At 38.3% G+C, this 18,512-nt stretch overlaps 1 protein-coding gene across 1 annotated transcript; it reads right to left on the reverse strand.

Annotated features, from left to right (window-relative positions):
* Positions 1-449: 449 nt before the first annotated feature.
* Positions 450-16,979, reverse strand: cacng8a (calcium channel, voltage-dependent, gamma subunit 8a). The gene is made up of 5 exons (XM_046843651.1): positions 16,571-16,979; positions 11,374-11,601; positions 10,590-10,673; positions 10,279-10,419; positions 450-4,943 (listed from the first exon to the last, which is right to left on the reverse strand). The coding sequence occupies exons 1-5, from the start codon at positions 16,599-16,601 to the stop codon at positions 4,129-4,131; spliced, it is 1,299 nt and encodes a 432-aa protein (XP_046699607.1). The 5' UTR covers positions 16,602-16,979; the 3' UTR covers positions 450-4,128.
* Between the last annotated feature and the right edge of the window lie 1,533 nt (positions 16,980-18,512).

Consider the following 18,512-nt stretch of genomic DNA (forward strand, 5'->3'; position numbering starts at 1 on the left):
TCTCAGTTCTTGCTTTGCAGAGCATGAAGGTGACTGTGGGGCTCTAGGAGATAAACACAATTAGGCATGCTCATTACACTCTTTCTCTATAAGTGGCGTGATATCGTATGTTTAAACACATACACTGACCAGACATAAACTTAGGACCACTTGCCTAATATTGTGCTGATCCTTCTTTTGGTGCCAAAACAGTCCAGACGTGTCGAGCCTTAACAGCATTAACTTCTACACGAGCTCATCTGTTGAATCGAACAACACTGGCCAGCCTTCGCTCCCCACGTGCATCAATGAGCCTTGGGCCGCCCACGACCCTGTCGCTGGTTCACCACTGTTCCTTCCTTTGACCACTTTTAATAAATACTGACCACTGCACACTGGGAAACACTCCACAAGAGCTGCAGTTTTGGAGATGCTCTGTCGTCTAGCCATTTTGAGGGCAAAATGTTCACTTGCTGCCTGAAAAAATCCCACCCACTAACAGGTGGCATGATGAAAAGAATGTGTTATTTACTTCACCGCTTATAATGTTATAATGTAATAATGTTATGTCTGGTTATTGTATAGTCGAAAACTGCTCAGGCTTTGCAGCGGGTAAGATTGTGAGAACCTAAAGAATTAGTGAACAGTTCAATTATATAGTTAGAAAGAAGAATCACTGTAAAATCAAAACAAAAATGTGACTGGTGAATGTGGGCATAAGGTGGCAATAATCTCATTCACAACCAACAAGGGCTCAACAAATGGTTCAATGAGTATGACAATAATGTATTCTTTAACATTTACAAGATATCCAGCCAAAAATACAGCTTTGGGAAGTTTTGTACTGAAGTGTAGACATGCAAAATTGTCTACTACTATCATGAACAATTGTAATAAGCATGATGTTATAAGCAGTGTATCAGTAGACCAGAGATCAGTAGATTCTATGGCAAGATATATTGAAGCTTTTTTTGTTGTTTAATTGTTTAGTTTTCAACAAAATTTGGTATTTCTGCCAAAACCTATTCTAGGAAAACATACATTTCACCAAAACAACATAGCAAAATTTATCGATTAACTATGCAACACTCCAAATTGTGTCTTTCCCCTAACTGTTACCACAATTTGTTCCGGTGTGACAAAACTCCTATGCAAAAAGCGACCTCCATAAAGCTATAGTGTGTTGAGATTGGAGTGAAAGAACTAGACCTTGTCCTCCACCAAGCCTTAACCTCAACACCTTTGGAATGAACTACTCCTCTTACAGCTGAATGAAATCCTCACAACCACATTCCAAACTCTGGTGAAAGACCTTTCCAGAACAGTGGAGCTTATTATAATTTGGAATGCGTTTGTGATGGTCAGGTGTCCACAATACTTTGACCATTTAGTTTAAGGCTGTTTAAAACCACAGCTGTAAAAAAACTAGTTCAATGAAAGATGTCTCCATCAGGTAAATATAGTTCCAATTGAGATGATATAGTGAAGACCACAAAGTAAACGAGGATTTTAAATAAGTTTATAATGTAGAAATAATTTTGAATAAGAAAAAACGTTCACAGAGGCTGCCAAGAGATGTCATGTCAACATGCTGCTAAATGCTGTTTTTTTTTTTCAAGAAATCCCATAAACTAAGACTGCCTGAATCACCTCACAGCACATAGCAAATATGTTTGGCACAAAATCAGAACAGCTTAGCATCATTTTATGATGCCAAGATGAACCAGGTACTGTTTACTGTGTACAATGTGTACTGTCCCAGAATGCCCTGCCATTCTTTGTCTCTTCTGTAATATAGATAGCTGTTCACAATAGCTGACTAAAGGCATATGCAATCAATTAAATTCATGTGTAATCAATTCAATTCAGTGTCTGCCCTGTACAGAGCTTATCCCACATTTTCACACTTCTAATGGCTTTTACCTTTAACTATTCCTTCTTCTTAATCCACCTCTAAACTTTGCTCCCAGCACCAACTATGGAGAAGATATTAAAATGTTTCTGTGTATGTAGCCATGGTATAAATTCGCTACCACTACGACCCTACTGTCATGATATTCTTCTCAAAGACCTCTCTGTTGGCACCATCGTTATATAAACCATATATATACTAGACCACCATGATTATATATCAAATCCCAGACAACATCTTCAAACATACACCTTAGAATGGTACAATTTGCTCTCAAATGTTTCTATGAAGAATGAAGTATATGTTTGTACACTCCTGTAAACCCCTGTACACTCCTGAGACTATAAACACATCTCTGTTTTCAGAAGGCCTTTCAATTTTGCAAAGTAGATACTGCCCAAGGTACATTATATGCTTGAATCCCAGTACCACTATATTTTGGGAAACTTCAGTACAACCCATCCCTATGTGTTTCATGCAAGGAAAATGAAAATGGAGAATATGTCGTCATATACCTTTTTTGCAGTTATTCTACAGAAAAACACATTTCATCGATTCATACTCACCAACTATCAGGAGTCTTGCATTCGCTAGACTTCATTTTCATTAGCCAAGCTTTTGGTCCATTCACAGAGCATCTTATCTGTATATTATATTGTATAGTGTATTTGTCTAGACACACTGTCTTGTAAAATGGAAAATGTTCGCATTAGTCCTAAAAATCTTGCTTCTAATATTTCTTGTAAGACTGTAATGTTTACAAATGAATTCTATGTGAATATCATTACTATTTAACATTTTCCTTTCACACACCACCGTTTTAAATCTTTTATAAAATTAAAGCTGTTCTAAATGTTTTTTTTTAAAGAATTGAAATACCCAAATACTTCGACTCTGCGAATGGACTGCTGCGGTCTCAAGTGTGTTATGGTGATCTATATAACAAAATGTAAAGTTTAGTATTTAGCTTCCCTGTTAGGAACAAATTAAAACTGCAATGCATATAAATATATACACATAATTTCAATTGCATACATTTAGTAGAATATATTTAGTTTTATTTGTCCAAAAAAAAAAGTCTTACACATATCCATATAGTTTTTTGTCTTTTCTGGTGAGGTTTTATAGGTATAAGTATTGCTCCTCTGGCAAAAGTCTTTCATTTTCACTTTTACTTTTGTCCTTCCCTATAACTCAGTTTTCTAGTAAACAGTCTCTCAAACCTCTCAGCCCACTGCAAAAATATTAAGGAGACTAATTTTAGTAATTTAAACCAACATATTTATATGGAATCTAACTATTAAATACACCTACAATTACAATAAAGGAAATTCCACAAGTCTAAGTATTGTCTTTGTGAGAGCGACATAATAATAATAATAATAATAATAATAATAATAATAATAATAATAATAATAGTGATTGATGATGTCGCCAATAATGTCACAAAACCTCACAAATATGTACTTGTTTAACACTGAATGACATTATAAAATATTGTCAGAATGTGCAAGAAAAGAAAAATCACAGTTTAGTTCATATACTGAAATGGAAACCAAATAAAATCAGTTATTAAATAAACAATTTCATAACAAAAGGGAATTCTAATAACCCAAACATTAACATCTACAATAATAAAAGTGACTATATTGGAATGCTAAATAAGTAACAGGCATAAACCAGATGATATAATGCACTGGACTCAAAAGAGACCAAAGTAAGACCACCATCACACACATCAAGTATTTTGACATGAATCAGTAAAAGTGCGAATTTAACTCTATTTATGACTAAAGTCACCATGTTTGAAAACAGATAAGGAGAGAGAAAAGGAGGATGATTGGCTTATCTCTCTCTCTTTCTCTTCTCTATGTCCTCTGAGTCATCCTCCTTTTCTCTGATTCTCAGCCCTCTCTCTCTTTCTCATCTCTCTACCTCCCACGCTTCCTCTTCCTAACCCTCATTGCCTGTCTCAGTTTAGATTATCATGTTTCCTCTTCCATCTCTCACAATCGTTCCCTCTTTTGAAATACCTCTTTCGATATACGTCTGTCTCCCACCACCCTAACCCTCCCAAAAAATCTACCTTTCTAACTCCCAAAAATCGCCAGAGCACTCTCTTTTTCAACAAGTTGATATCGAAGCTATTGCCTTTCACCAGCTGTCCACATTCTCTTTTAGTTTCTCTTCTTCCCCACCAACCTCCCTCCCCCCTTTTCCCTTTTCTGAGTCCCGCATTACACCGGGGTTGTTCTCCTGTTGAGAGTATTGGTGTTGCTGCTATCGCCTTTCCCCAGCCGATCAAGCGTGCCAAGCCCCCTATCCCTTTCCATAGTCGCTGTATTCCCAGCTGTGAGTGAGGATTGCTGCACCCCAGGGCCAGAGGAAGACGAGGCATTGGCTGATGAAGCCAGGTTTGATTTGGAAAGGGATGGCAATGTCCCAGTCATGAGTGTCCCTGCTCCACCTTCCTTTGTCGGGAAGTAGTTGTGAAGCTGGTAAAGAGAAGCACGGTCTACTGTTCCGTACATGGGGGGTTTGCCTTCCCTGCCAAGTGTGTACATGGAGATGTCCCCAACTCCTCCTCCTCCTCCTCCTCCTCCTCCTCCTCCTCCTCCTGAATGTGTGTGTGGGTTAGGCAACGTAGCCACTGAGAAAGGTGGAGGGCCAGTGGCCAGTGGTGGGCTGAAGTTCTTGACACCAAGGCCGGGAGGTGAGGGGTCGCATGATCGTGGCGGCTCGGCTGTAGAGCGCGAACTGGAGCGCGAGGAGCGGCGGCCCCTGCGGAAGCGGTAAGAGGGTAGCCGCAGCACAGCAGAGGTCGTACTGTGGAAGAGGTCTGCACGTGAGCGGCAGCGCAGTTCCTTGTTTCGCTCGATGTAGATGTTAACAGCCAGCACGCCCACCACCTCAGCTAAAATGAATGACAGGCCACCAAAGTAAAACGACCAGCCATAGGAGTAGTGCCACTTCTTGTCTTCGTCCTTCTTCGGTGAGATGTCGCTCAGTGCCGCTGAGATGTACACGATCACGCCAATGATGTTACTCAGACCTAGTTTTAAAAAAAATAAAAAGACTGTTAATAATAAAGAGTATTAGACATCCTGTAAACAAATGCTTCAGAGGTCTGTTAATAGAGTGTGGATCTACATCAGCATCACCATATTCCAGTGCCATTTGTTAGCATTTCAGAGAAAATTTGCACCTCTCCATATCAATACCACTGATGTGTTGCAGCCTATCCAACACCCCTTTACACTAGTGGTGAACGTTTTGTTCATTTTGAATGAGTCTTTAATGTGAATCAGAAGAACCAGTCGTCTTAAAGAGTGATTTGTTCATATTCTATTGGATGCTTATGATCAAAGCGTCGCAAAATCTCTGTAGGTTATGTACAAGAAACAGAATTAAGTAGTTCACCTCGTGATTGTTCTAGTCCGAGTTGTTCGTTCTTTTGTCACATGACTTGCCTTTATGCTATGCAGTGCATTACACAGGAAACAGAACTGAGAAGTTCAACTCATACAGTTGTGTTCAAAATTATTCAACCCCCAATGCTGTAAATGGTTTTAGGGAATTTAGTGTACATTTGTAATTGTATTCAGAATGAAATCCTACAAGGACTTCTTAAAGAACCATATGCAACTAAAATTACATCAATTAGTTTTGTAATACAGTAGTAAATGTTTCTTTTGTGAATTCTTCATTGACATAATTATTCAACCCCCAAGTGACATTCAATCTTAGTACTTAGTACAACATCCTTTTACAGTTATAACAGCTTTTAAACGTGAAGCATAGCTTGACAAGTGTCTTGCAGCGATCTACGGGTATCTTCGCCCATTCATCATGGGCAAAAGCCTCCAGTTCAGTCACATTCTTAGGCTTGCGCACTGCAACTGCTTTCTTTAAGTCCCACCAGAGGTTCTCAATCGGATTTAAGTCTGGTGACTGCGATGGCCACTTCAAAATGTTCCAGCCTTTAATCTGCAACCATGCTCTAGTGGACTTGGAGGTATGCTTGGGATCATTGTCCTGTTGAAAGGTCCAACGTCTTCCAAGCCTCAGGTTTGTGACGGACTGCATCACATTGTCATCCAATATCTCCTGGTACTGAAGAGAATTCATGGTACCTTGCACACGCTGAAGCTTCCCAGTACCTGCAGAAGCAAAACAGCCCCAAAGCATGATTGACCCCCCGCCATGCTTCACAGTAGGCAAGGTGTTCTTTTCTTCATAGGCCTTGTTCTTCCTCCTCCAAACATAGCGTTGATCCATGGGCCCAAACAGTTCTAATTTTGTTTCATCAGTCCACAGAACACTATCCCAAAACTTCTGTGGTTTGTCCACATGACTTTTGGCATACTGCAGTCGACTCTTCTTATTCTTTGGGGACAGCAAGGGGGTGCGCCTGGGAGTTCTGGCATGGAGGCCTTCATTACGCAGGGTGCGCCGTATTGTCTGAGCAGAAACTTCAGTACCCACATCTGACAAATCTTTTCTCAGTTCCTCAGCAGTCACACGGGACTTTTCTCCACTCTACGCTTCAGGTAGCGCACAGCAGTCGAAGTCAGCATCTTCTTTCTGCCACGACCAGGTAGCGTTTCAACAGTGCCCTTTGCCTTGAATTTGCGAATGATGCTTCCTATGGTGTCTCTTGGTATGTTTAACATCTTTGCAATCTTCTTATAGCCATTGCCCTTCCTGTGAAGAGTAATCACCTGTTCTCTTGTCTTCCTGGACCATTCTCTTGACCTCACCATGTTTGTAACCACACCAGTAAATGTCTAGAAGGAGCTGAGTATCACAATCATTTTAAAGCTGCCTAATTGGTTCTTATTAGGCTTTATTGCTGCTCCCTGATATCCACAGGTGTTTTCAATACCTGATTGAAAACACTTCATTGAACCTCTGTTCTTCAGAGTGGTAGTCTTTAAGGGGTTGAATAATTATGTCAATGAAGAATTCACAAAAGAAACATTTACTACTGTATTACAAAACTAATTGATGTCATTTTAGTTGCATATGGTTCTTTAAGAAGTCCTTGTAGGATTTCATTCTGAATACAATTACAAATGTACACTAAATTCCCTAAAACCATTTACAGCATTGGGGGTTGAATAATTTTGAACACAACTGTAAGTACTTCGGTCCGAGTCGTTCGTCCTTTTGTCACATGACTCCCTTATACGCTATAAAGGTGATTAAAGGATTTTTCTTCTGCTTTCGGCTTCTCCCATTAGGGGTCGCAACAGCGGATTATCCGTCTCCATACTACTCTGTCGTCCACATCTTGTTTTGCAGATTTCCTTGGTGGCGTCACACCTGTGACCACAGCACGGTATCTTTGTTAACGCACAAGATTTGAACTGAATAAAATCAAACACCTAGTAGACATCAATTTTAATGCTGTGCTCCTCACACTTTTATCAATTCAGATGTGTGGTTTTTGTGGACAAACTACACAAGAGATTTTGACATGGCTCACAAACAACCAAATAATTAGCTTGAAGTGATCCCAGGTGGAGTGTGTCTGATCCCCAGATTCCACAGTGATTTTACTTTCTCTTTTTTTTAATCCGTGTTATTTTTTTCCATTTTTTCTTTCCCTGTTTGCCAATTCCCAGGTGCAATCCAGCACTCCCTTATCACACAACAGCTATCCATCATGGAGGATGAAGGCACACGCATTCTCCAAATTATGTGAAGACAGCCAACCGCATCGTCTTGAACTATGCTGCGTCACAGGGCCGCATAACACATTTCTAGGTAAGTGCTATCTGCCTTCATCTGCATGCATGAGCTCAGAGACACCCACGAATAGCTGGTGTCACTGTGATTGACAGCAACGCGAGTATGCCAATGTTCCCAACCGGAAAGCATCACCAATATTTTGCTCCCTTGGCTCTTGGCCATGGAAGACTCTGGCAATCAGGATTAAAGCTCATGATCCCCTGAGGATATGGGGCAAATTAAAAACAGATAACACTGTTATATTTAAGTAACAAGGTCTTTTCTATGGGCGCATCTTAGTGTACAAAAATTATTTGGCAGATACAGAAAAACGCATCATTACATAAACATAGCATTACCGAAGCTGGAGGTGTATGTTAAGGCTCACAGGCATAGATTTTATCTAGCAATGGTACAATGGTCCTTAGCCATGTTTTTCTCTGCCATCCCAGACTTAACATATGGACATGAACATGCTGGCAAAATGGGCACTCCAGCCATGAAAGAAACACTACACTATACATTCATTATATATCATGTCTCATCAAAGTACATCAAAGACCAGAATTCAGCACCAAATGACTCTCTTTAAAGCAGAGGTGTATCTGAAGTGTAGATACCTTAATGCAAAACTTACTCCATTACAAGTTAAACGTCACCAATTCCAATTTGACTTGAGTAAAAGTCTTGGAGTATCTGATTTAAAGAGTAATTGAGTATTAGTTCATATTGAATGTAGGTTCAAAGTTGCACTAGCCCTCAACACCAAGACTCATGTAAGTGAAAAGCCAATAACAGTTGAGGTTTTATTTCCTAAAACGCAAATCAAATTGTACACCTCAACATTGCATTACCCATCAACACAACAGCCTCTTCAACATGCCAGAATGTGATGTGATTCACCTCTCAGTCCCAAAAAGAGGCAATATTTTTTATTCAACTTTAACAAAAGCTGGTTCTCAAAGTTGTTGTAATTAATTTTAGCTTCTTTTTTAACTGAAAATGAAGCCAGCAGTGCTAGAAAGTCACTCACAGCAGATGCGGGTAGAGGAATGTTGAGCCTTACATCTTCAACAGAGGTCATTTGTAAAATGTTTTCAGTAACAGTCAGTAAGTAAAAAAGTACATAAACTGAATCATAAATCTAGTGTAAAAAAATCTAGAGGAAAAGTTGCTTATATCTTTGACACTCATTAAAATACTTAAAATACCTAATAATCATTTGATACAGTAATGAAGTACATTTACTCACATACTTTACACTGCCGCTTAAGAGCAACTCCTAAAACATTTCCTACCAAATTGATCCGAGGACATTTTCACTTACTTGATGAATTCATCAGAGCTCCTACTCTGACATACTGATCCATTGCTGGCCTTTTTGTGTCTGACTGGCCTATGTAATCTCAACAGCCAAAGGATTAGTTCTGTCTGGTTGCCTTCATTTCTAAAGCCAAAAAAATCTAATACCAGAGATTATGATGCTGGCTCATATAAACCACTGGGAATCCCGTGTGCTCAGCTTTCTGCTAGATCCATTATCCATGAGCCAGATCCTGTGTCTTACCACTTTAGACTGTTGATAGGCAATGTGTCAAAATAAAGAGTTTAATGGCTACATGAAGAAGGTGACAATAAATAAACTCTTGCTAACTCATCTTTTCCAATCTGATCATCTAACGCAGGTAGAATGGTTTTGCAATATTTTCTAGTTATATTCTATTTATTAAAACAATTTGCTGACAAATAATTGAGGTACGAGATGAGAGAATCACCCCAATTGCTTATATGAGAAAGGGCAAAATATCAACTAAGGGAAAGACAGTCCTTGTTTATCGGTTCATTGTACCCTTTTAGTTTTTAAATGTCATCTATCATCACAATAGTTGATCTATAATAGTGCTAAACCATCTGCGAGACAGCTCCTCGTCAGTTCTGACTGTTATTCTATCCTTATCCTCAGGCCTCCAGAAAATCATAATGTTTTATGCCTTCTTGTTTGTACCTACAGTGTAAATATGATCTTATTCATTACATCAATTGATTGCTATATTCATGCTCTTGTTACGAAACCATTTCATCAACTATAGCATGAAAGAAATTCAAGTTATCCTTGTGAAAATTCTTGACCTAATACTTTTTTCATATAGTGTATGTTTACGTTTGAGATGTCAGTCATGTCCATGACCGGTACAATCACCTTTCAGAAGTCAAACAATCATCATTTGAGGAAGTTGAGCATCCAAGTTAGAAAAGCAGTGAGCGTACTGCCCAATAAATATTGACAGTTTTTTTCTGTGGGCAAAAACAAACCCACCACCAGACAAAAGTGATGAATTAAAAAAAAAGGTGTCCAATGAACATTAATGTTTTATCACATTACAACATGGCGTATTGTAATCTGTCATAAACATCTATAGATGCTTTGCTTTAATAGAGTTCTATAGGCAATGTCTTACATGTAAAAGGAGATTTACACAATGAGGTATTTGATCATTTGAATCCAAAAAATATTGTATTTCACCTAGAGATAAGGATTATATAGACATTTCAACATTTAATATAGAAACTGGTAGCAGTTAAGATTGCTGCATTTCACTGACATTATACCGAAAACCAAGCATGTAGTTTCAAAAGCAATTGTTTGTGCCTACCTGCAACCACAAACAAAATGCCTGCTCCCAGAATAATGTGTCTCTTGGTCTTGTAGAACCGACTGGATGCCACACATACCCCACCTAGCAGCAACAGTATAGCACTGAGAATGGGAAATATACTGGAGGCCCTGACTACACCTGGTGTCATAAGGAAAAAAAGGAGAAGAACATAATTAGAAAAAAAAGAGAATAGAGGGGAAGTAAGATGTGAAACACATCAGCGACACCTCTCTTTATTGTACGGCTCAAATCTGACAACACAAACCATCGGCTTATACACGGAGGAGCCACAAACACATGCGACTCACGTAAGAGGTACTCTGCAGCATCCTGGTCATAATCCGCATCCTCTGGGAAATGGTTGATCTGGGAGCACACACCTCTTTTTAACCCTGAGAGAGAACCAAATTGATAAATAGCATTTCTGCTGTAAAATTTGAATCATTTTTACATTATTTAAAAGAAAACCCACATATTATAAGGACCACTGTCCTATACAGCTTTGATAATTGCATCTAATATTGTCCTGGAAGTCTCAACAGTTTTTTCGATTCTCTATTTCTTGCTTTTGAACCTAGACAGCTGCACGATAGCAGGGGATTCAATACATTTTAGCAGGGTGACTGGTATTCCTTAGCTTACATTACTGTTTTTTTTTCATGCAATTATGCAGAAAACAAAGCATGCACTGAATGACACTACTGACCTTTAATAATTCATCATATAATCACAGCCATTTGCACTAACTCTTGAGAAATAACAGAAAATACCAGCATTTCAGGATTTGACCAGAGGATTAGTATTGATATACTAAACATTTTTTACAGCGTTCTAATATGGACATCTTTCTCCGGTTGTGGCACAAACACAGCAAACATCATTCGCATCGAATTCAGTGCATGCCACAGATAAGCTTGTGCTTGTCCTGAAATCTGGTATAGAACATTTCGAAAATCAGAGATGATTTCATTTTGCTATGCTCTGCCTTATAGACCAATACAGAGGTATATACATGAGCATACTCTTTGTTGCTTGCTTGCTTTTTGGCTCCTACACAGGCTCCGATGCAGTACAAAGATGCATATACTGTACCTTCGAGGCAGCAGATTCTCCAGAGGCCGGAGTGAGTGAGGGCTCCGGGGTCTTTCTTGTCCTTGTTGTGGGGGTCATCCTGAGAAGAGTTGGCAGTACTGTTGCAGATAAAGGCACGTGCGTACAGCCAGTAGTCGGTGCCGATGGCCACTGTCATCAGGGCAAATGCAGCAAAGGCCCCCACAGTGGTGAGAAGCACCTGTATGCCCCTTTCACACCATACCATTGCTGCCACAAGTAGAGAAGAACAAAAATTTGGTTAGACAAATATATAATATAAAAAAAATATATATTATAGTATTTTTTGTGTTTGTATATCATATCATATATCATATCATATCATATCATATCATATCATATCATATCATATCATATCATATCCATATAAAGGAAATAACAAAATGATCTGTAAATATGAAAATAGGTGCATATTTATACATTTACATATTTATGCATATTCAGCAAGTATTAGATCCTGAGAAATAGATGTAACTACATGTAAGTGTACAGAATCTATAAATCAAGACTGTTTAAGCTTTTCAGGTAATCATACTTCATTTTTGCCATATACTCGTTTATAGAAAGCCTGACTGGATCATTTTGGCTTGAATTTTATACTTCGTTTTTTTTTGTTTTTTTAACAGATGGAATTCAAAAAATATATTTTGGTTTCATTAAGAAACACTGTATTATAGATACAAAGGGAGTAATTAAAATCATAACTTAATTGCTTCTTATAGGTCCTGGATATATCGTGGAAAGGAAGCATCTGTGGCACTATAAATAAACATGTAAGTATTTAACACAGGATTCAGGAATAAGAGTGGTGAAAGGTAACACAGCTTGAAGTGTACAAGATGTTGGATTTCAAAGAATTGAATGTTTTTTTTTACATAGATTCCGGGATCCTAAGTGGTACAACATGAAAGTGTCCTAGACAGGATAATTGGTCTTGCTCATTAAGTGGGAAGGGGTGACATTTCTTGGTCCTTTGTCTGTTAGAGCAATGCTAAACAATCTCCGTGAGCTCACATATGTGGAAGAGGGCTTGTTGTTGTAGTAAAACAGCAGAGTTTGTTTGCTAGCTCTCAGAAACGTGCAGCAATAAGAAAATGTGAGGATAAAAAGAAAATGTAAGAATAAACAAAATATAATTGCCCTCGATTTTATTAAAAATGACTATGTACAATGAAATATATGTGCAGTTAGACTGTGCAAATGGGATTATCAGAAATAAAGAAATTTTGCGTGATATACTAATAACTGCCCGGGTTCGATCCCTGGTCAGGGAACCAACCCCAGCCATTAGGGTTGCACAAGCCTTAGTGCCGGTCCCAAGCGCGGATAAATGGGGAGGGTTGCGTTAGGAAGGGCATCCAGCATAAAAACATGTGCCAAATCAAACATGCGGATGGTCCCCTGTGGCGACCCCTAATGGGAGAAGCTGAAAGAAAGTTTTATACTAATAACTGCTAACTAATAATAATGATGATGATAAAAATAAATAAATCATAGTAGTCTGGGTGTAAAGTGTACTAGGTAATACTAGTGAAGATCTGTGAAAAAGCTGATGTAAGAGGGGGCAGGGGGCAGAGCTTTCTCTTACATGCCCCAGTGGTATAGAACAGTTTTCCAATTAGTGTTCAGGACACAGACATAGTCACAGTGCTTAAGGTTTAAAATATACAGTATTTGTTTAGTCAAGTCTTTTTTGAATAGGTTTCTCTTTGGTAAAGGAGCAGATCTGGGAGGAATATGGTTGTAGGGTGTTTTGGTAAACTGGGAAGATTAGATGATGTCGTCCTCCCACTCTGAAGAATTCATTCAAGTTTATTGATGGCGGTGTAGTGGGTTGTCTTATTTCCCAGAGATTTCTCGTCTGTGTTACCTTTTGGCTGTTCTTTTCAGTCCTGCTGGAGTCCCAACTTACCCCCAATTATACTGCACAGTCTATAATGTAACAATAAGGATAAATTATAATGCATGTTTCTCGCCATCCCTGTTGCCCATATCAAGTTAAAAATGCTCCTGAGGTACCACTGATCCTCTCCCTTTCTTCTTTCCTGCATAATTCTCTCTGACACCCAACTTCTTGATGGACTTCTTTTCTATTAGAGACCACTCACTGCAGCTGAAGATGGTTACACATAAACACTTTAAAAATCCATGACGTTACTGTGAAAAGTTAAACTCAAGAACCATGATGATGGACTGTAATTTATGGAAACAGTCTGCTACAACTGATTAGAACCACCGTTGCCATGAACAGTTTTGCATTTGTGTCCATCAGTGGCAGCTTCAACGGTGATGGAACTAGAATGAATAAACATTTGGTGCCACCCAGATGAGGATGGGTCTGGTTCCTCTCAGGGTTCCATCTCAAAGAGTTTTTTCTGGCCACTGTCACCACTCCACCAGCGAGCGGATGGATTTATACATGTACAATTTATGTTCATGATCTATTCACTGCTGTGGGACAATTGTCAAAAGCACTATTCAATTAGAATTAGTAATTTAGTCAATTGTATTCAGTGTTAGAGACCCGATAGTTACCATCTACAGCGTAAAAACAAACAGTGAACTCATACATAATAAAATGTAATACTGTATATAATAATAATATGATATTCTTACTATACTAAAAAATAGTAAACCAAAAATCTTTATTTAAAAAATGATTCCTTGTTGTTTGTACAAAGCTTAATTTATCTGTATGTTGGCCAAATTTCTATCCGACTTCCAAAATGAATACATCCTCTCTCACACATTTGAGTGTTAAAAAATTGTATAATAACCTCAAAAACATGCAATGAAAAGCTTGTCTGGCCAAAAACTCCTGTGGCAGCTCTTGATAGTGCCTCTTCTATGCAAATGCAACTATGAGTCATCTGGAGTACTAATGAGCTGATAAATGCCCACGTGATTTTGATATACATATACAGTTTACAGAGTGATGCTAAACATTACTACAACGTTCCTAAGTGTTACAATTGTGATAAACCATTTTCTGTGATTTTTATAGATATCTTGCATATCATCTATGATTAACTGTAATATTGGTTTCGTTTATTTAGCTAGAAATCCAGTATTGTTTTAGGTGGGTCATATTGATATTGATATTGATATTCTTAGATTGACAAGGACACTGGCCAAATTATAAAGAATAAATATGTATGTGTATATTTGACAAATGAAGAACATCCTGGTAGTGTTTGGTCATTTTACACATCAAAACTCAAAGATCCTGCCAAATTGCTTTCAAGAAATGTTATTTATGAATTATTGCAAACTCTAAGGAAGTAGATGCCAAACTCGCAAACATCCTGAACCATCTAGAGACGTACCAGTGCCAATTGGATCCCACTGCATGTGTGGAGTTTTGACATTAGACTTCCTGAAGTGTTTAAAGGCTCTGGCATGGAGAAGCTGGTGCTGGATCTGTGATGATCACAAATGTTGAGCTCAGTAGCTCCTACTTTTATACCAAAGACTGTTGAAAGAACATTTACTTATAATCTTATACTCCAGTACTCATGTTAGTTCTCACTCTCCAGTGTTCTGTATTGTTAAAAGATTTATGATCAAACTCTTGATGTCACCCAAATGAGGATGGGTTCCTCTTTTGTCTGGTTCCTCTCAAGGTTTCTTCCTCATAACATCTAAGGGAGTTTTTCCTTGCCACAGTCGCCACGGCTGCTCATCAGGGATAAATGCACACCATTCACCTTGACTGTTGATTTCTGTAAAGCTGCTTTGAGACAATGTCTGTTGTGAAAAGCGCTATAGAAATAAACTTGACTTGACTTCTAAGGGTGTAAAAATGTAAGTATTATGTATACTTTTGATAGTGTAAACAGTGCACAGGTAAATATACAAATATCTACAGTTAGTAAAAGCTTATTGTTTTTGTATGTTTTTTTTTCTAATTCAATCATATACATTAACGACATATAGATATAAATGTTCATTAAATATAATTATTATACCTTAGCAGCATTTTAACAGCAACGAAAAAATTGACCAAAGCAGTAGCAACATCTGTCATGTACACATGAGGCACCCCAGTGAATCTACTTTGCAAAGCTTTAGCAATCAATCATGCTGCCATTTTCTTTTCTTTCTTTCTTTCTTTCTTTCTTTCTTTCTTTCTTTCTTTCTTTCTTTCTTTCTTTCTTTCTCTTTCTTTCTTTTTTTTGGATAAAAACATGCAATAGAGCAGTAGATAACTCGCTTGCTGTACATTTGTAGCTCAAAATGTAAATGTAGAGTAAGTGTAGATGTTCATTATTATTATTATCATTATTATTATAACCTTGCTATCTTTTGCTGACACTAAAACTTGAATTCTTACATTTTGAAACGATTCTCTATTAATCATTCAATGCATTCGGTTTGAGACTGCTTCATAACCTGATTGCAGTGACGTCAAAATGTTGGATAATCAAACAACCTTAACTAATCAGAGTGCTGGAATGATTTCACCTGTGCACTCGTTTTCTAAACCATCAGTTTGAAAAGAAAGAAATAAACCAAAAATTGCCTGAAAAATCTCATTTTATAAAAGACACATTAAAAATGTAAAAGTTTAATTTCAGTCTTAAATAAATGATTTATGTGTATGATGGTGGTATTCAGGTAACATTGGCATTGCCTTTATATTGTAAGTAAACTTTCAATCTGTTACAATGCCAATATAAAAAAGCAAAGATTATTACTAATATTTGTAATAAAATATCAGAATTGTATAATGTTGAAAATTAATGGCCTAACCGACTTATATAATATTTATAGAGTGTGTCTGTGTGAAGAAGAAGAAGTGTGATTTCAAATAACATTAATGCTACCAAGAATATTAGTTCTAATCTGTAGTACACGGGATTGACTTGCACATATCTTGTCTTGAATAACATTTTACATTTCATCTGAAATGACTAGGTAGAGGTCAACCTTTTTTCGAAAGCTTGCTTATAATACAAATTCCAGGCTCGTATGGCAGCATCTTGAAGGAAATTAATCTACATGTACACAACCTGAAGAAGAAGATCATTTGGAGATAGACCACAAATGAAAGACATATATTGAGACGTGTGTAGCCAGACCTCATACACACTCAGTTGCGAATATTTACCAATCCTCCAGCCTGACCGAAGCTCCGTGGCAATAAAGTGAATGCTTTTGTATGTATCTGTGTGGTTACCTGGTGGAATGTGTCTTCCCTTGCCATCCATCCCTGCAGCACTCTAGTCCTTATCACAGGAGAATAAACCGCTCAATCTGTCCAAGCAGCATCCATCGACTGTTCTCCCTCTCTTACCCTCTGTCTCTCTTCCTGTCTCTCTCACACGCATTCTCCCTCCCTCTCTCGCTCGCGCTTTCTTTTCTCCCCTGTTTTCTTGCCTGTGGGTGGGAGGAAATGTTCTATGTTTTGTTTCTTTTGTTTTCTCAGAAGGATATCGTGCAAAACAATTCGACTATGGCTTTTCTGAATTGTGTTCACTCATGGTTTCGACTGAGACAATCAAAGGCGAACAACGCAACACGCTGTTCAGAATCCACCTCCATTTAAACAAGCGTGTACATCTCGAAGGCTGAAAGAAACAAGAGAATCAGTGATATCTCTCCACGTTCACAAAGGAGAGAGAAGTGTATAAAAAAGAGAAAAAGGGATAACGAGAGTGTGCGCCATACTGTCACCATGGCAACAGTGCATTCTAAAGTCGAGAACAGAACAGGATGGCGTGTGTGTGCGCGTGTATGTGTGTAAGATGTACGTGTGTGGTGAAGGGGAGTTGATATTGGTGACTGAAAAGGAGGGGTATGTTCAGCAAAGCATAATTGCTTATTTGAAAATCCTTAACCGTGTTCAGAACACTGCTCTTCGGATCAAGTCGAACTGAAAGATGGCAAATGCATGCAAAGTGATGACACCTGACAGGATCAGCATATCAGTCTATTACTACATTCGAATTTTTTCCTAAAAGGACAAAGCCCAGCCAGGTCAATTCCACTGAAGAAGCAAGCATCATTATTACTAGTTTATTATTACAATGAATAAAGCTATCGTTCACCTTTAATATTAAACCCAGAGTTCAATATGTTACACATGTCAGGTGTCACAGAATCACTGGATTCAAACTGCACTCATAAATAGACAGAGAGAGGGAGAGCAAAACTTTATGCCTGCAAATATGGTTTGGAAATAGGAACTAATAGGAGTAATGAGTGACAGTGACCTCTGCTGGCATAATTTAGGAATGGAAAGTGTGGCTGTGGCTCATGAAGCTTAAACTTCCAGAACCTAAACTTTGTTCAAGGTAATCAAAGTACAACTAATAGTATTTTGATGTCCTCAGAGCCTCAAGAATATGTACTAATTGTGAACCCTTAATAAGGCTTTGACCTAGGCCTAGAAACACTGTAAAATCAACAATTTAGAAAAATTTACAATGATCAAGCTGTTGTTTCCAATTAAGGAGCTGGACAGGAATAATTGTGAGGGAACTGCCAACCTGATACATTAAGACGTACATGGTCCAGACAGCCAGAGAACTGCGTCTAGTGTGAACAATTATTTTAAAACAAAACTCATGTCAGCAAAAACTGAGAATGGTTTAAAAAAGATGATTTTTGTTTCAAATGGATGTGACAAATACAGCTACTGCTAGTGCCATACTGACTGATAGCGGGGAGAAATAGGCAGACAGATGGATTGGTAGATAAATACTGTATCTATGTATGTATGTATGTATGTATTTACTGTATATAGGTATGTAGGTAGGTAAGTTTGACTAAAAGACAGGAGGTGGAGCTGGAGGTAGCAGAGCTGAAGATGTTGAGGTTTTCGTTGGGAGTGACGAGGATGGACAGGATTAGCAATGAGTTTATTAGAGGGACAGCACATGTAGGACATTTTGGGGACAAGGTGAGGGAGGTGAGATTGAGGTTTGGCATGTGCAGAGGAGGGACATGGGGTATATCAGTAGGAGAATGCTGAGAATAGAGCCACCAGGACGAGGAAAAGAGGAAGACTGTGGAGTAGGTTTATGGATGTGGTGAGGGAAGACATGCAGGTAGTTGATTTGAAAGAGGCAGATGTAGAGGATAAGGGGGGTATGGCGACGAATGATCCACTGTTGCAA

Source organism: Silurus meridionalis, chromosome 29 (genome assembly GCF_014805685.1).
Source record: "Silurus meridionalis isolate SWU-2019-XX chromosome 29, ASM1480568v1, whole genome shotgun sequence".
Taxonomy (NCBI): Eukaryota; Metazoa; Chordata; class Actinopteri; order Siluriformes; family Siluridae; genus Silurus; species Silurus meridionalis.